General features: G+C 34.4%; 1 protein-coding gene across 2 annotated transcripts in view; it reads left to right on the plus strand.

The window, feature by feature from the left end:
• The window catches only part of LOC107628107 (choline/ethanolaminephosphotransferase 1), a 5,947-nt gene that overhangs the window by 2,443 nt on the left and 1,172 nt on the right, over window positions 1-2,332 (plus strand). For both annotated transcript variants that reach the window (XM_021111822.1, XM_021111838.1), the window contains 9 exons: window positions 250-344; window positions 448-516; window positions 898-967; window positions 1,079-1,142; window positions 1,223-1,263; window positions 1,379-1,463; window positions 1,602-1,664; window positions 2,031-2,089; window positions 2,171-2,223. In XM_021111822.1, the coding sequence (XP_020967481.1) occupies window positions 250-344; window positions 448-516; window positions 898-967; window positions 1,079-1,142; window positions 1,223-1,263; window positions 1,379-1,463; window positions 1,602-1,664; window positions 2,031-2,089; window positions 2,171-2,223 (599 nt within the window). The remainder of the gene's footprint in view (window positions 1-249; window positions 345-447; window positions 517-897; window positions 968-1,078; window positions 1,143-1,222; window positions 1,264-1,378; window positions 1,464-1,601; window positions 1,665-2,030; window positions 2,090-2,170; window positions 2,224-2,332) is intronic.

The following is a 2,332-nucleotide window of genomic DNA, read 5'->3' on the forward strand; positions in this document are numbered from 1 at the left end:
CTATCCCTACCTCTTATTTTTAAGGAATGATTATATCCCTTTTGTATATTTAATTGGGAGGGCTATCTATATATTTTATTTTTGATTTTTTAATACTTATGCCACCACCCCACGCAAACCATTTAAAATTTCTGGGTGGTGGAACTGTATCTAAACTTGCACTCCATACACCAGTGTGAATTGAACATCTATTATTTATTGACCATAACATATATAAACTTTTTAATTTTCTTTTAAATTTTGATGTAGCTATTTCACCCATTCACTTATACTACCAGTTATAAATGGTCCTACGGAGGGTCTCATGCTGATATACACCTGTCACTTCTTTACTGCTCTTGTGGGTATGCCCCTTCTCTGGGTTCTGTTTTATTGTACCAACCACCAACACAGTTTTGTTACATTTATGGTGTGGTCTTGTGATTACCTATTATTATTATTCTTCAGGTGCTGAGTGGTGGATTCATGAATTTGGGAAGTCTGTACCTTTCTTAAGCTGGTTGCCTATTGTTTCGGGTGAGATTGTCCTTGTCATGTAATATTTATTATATTTCCTGGAACAAAAGTTTGGACTGTGTCTTGTTTCCGATGCTATTTGTCATATTTTTGGTACTCATGCCAAGTTTTGATCATATTGTAAACATTACATTTAGATTTAGGGTGATATGTTGTATGGGACTGAATTCTGGGTGGTAAAATCCCACATGGACATGAACTTTACACTGCAAATATTAGGATGATTACATGGATGGGTGGATACACAAGATTATATAGGATTATGAACGATTGCATCAGATAAATTTGGGGCAGTGTTGATTATTGAAAGATGGTAGAATCTTGTATTTTTATTGAATAGGTTCTTTCTTAATAATTAGTTTGATTTTTACTGTATTTCAGGGATACCAACATACAAAGCTGCTTTAACTTTGCTGATGGTTTTTGGTGTTGGACCAACAGTTTTTGGCAAGTATGTTTTCTTCAAGTCCAAAATTTTCTTGATTTCTTATAATCAATCTACATAGTTTCATTCCCAAATAAGTGTCTTCAAATGTTAACATTGTATGTTGGTTCAATGCAGTGTGTCTAATGTCTGTAAACTTGTGAGGGCAAAAAATGGAAGCGTGTTACGTGCCTTGGCTATGGTGATACCATTTTCCTTATAGATGATGCTCCCTTCCTTTTCAAATTTTGGTTTGTTCGTTGACACATTTTTCTTGCGCAGCTTTATCCCTTTACCGTCCTTGTTGGAGCAGTTCTCTTGTGGTATAACCTAAGTTGTTCAATTGCTTTTTTGGCTTTTTGGTCATCGGTTTTGTTTATGAGAAACGTTTCTTCTATGCCTTTGTACATATAAGCACATGAGCGATCTTTTATGCAGGGATCATTTGTCGCCATCTGACATCATGGGCAACCACCCGTGTTTAGTAATTATAGGAACAGGACTTGCTTTCGGGTTTCTAGTGGTAAGATTTTTGAGAAACTATCCACGTTTATATGGTTTTTGATATTGCGTTAACATATTAATAACTTTTTTTCTTAGCTTTTGTGTGGACAATCTATTCTATGTTCCAATGTTAACTGAAGAAGGCTTAATTTTGCAGGGAAGGATGATTTTGGCCCATCTGTGCGACGAACCTAAGGGCTTGAAGACTGGAATGTGCATGGTACCAAACTCTTTCATTGGGATGTCTTCTGAAAATTTTCTTTTTTTTTTTTGTTTCTGTTTATTTATTTATTTTTAAAATAATATTTTCTCCAAATTTGGCTATGGTAAACAGAGCTTGTATGGCTGTATTTCAGTATTCTCCAACAAAAAAAAAAGCTACAAATCTTGGAGAAATTATAGCATGAAAAGTTTGTTTCTCTATACCATAGCGTGGAAATATGAAGCATTTACTATCTGTCATGCTATGGTTTTGTTTCAAATTCTGTTTTTTAATTGTTTAGTGCAGGTTTCAAATCTTGTAGTCATTGTTAAAGTTTTGACAGCACTAACAAAATTGATATGTGGTTTTATTTACATTGTGCAGTCCCTTCTGTATCTTCCACTCGCCATTGCTAATGCACTCACGGCAAGACTAAATGATGGGTATGTTTTGTGACTCTACCATTCCAAGTTCTGTTGATTATGATTTTTTGTCGTAGAAACTGATTGGTGTATTTATGGCAGGGTACCATTAGTAGATGAGAGATTGGTTCTTCTTGGTTTTTGCGCATATACAGGTACAGTTATCAAGTTACCGTTTAAACTTTGTCTGATAAAAGAATAAATATTACTGTATTATAGAATGGCAAGGAATAAGAGAAAATGATGACATTTTAAAGGAAAATC

The sequence above is a fragment of the Arachis ipaensis genome, chromosome B01 (genome assembly GCF_000816755.2).
Source record: "Arachis ipaensis cultivar K30076 chromosome B01, Araip1.1, whole genome shotgun sequence".
NCBI classification, from domain to species: Eukaryota; Viridiplantae; Streptophyta; class Magnoliopsida; order Fabales; family Fabaceae; genus Arachis; species Arachis ipaensis.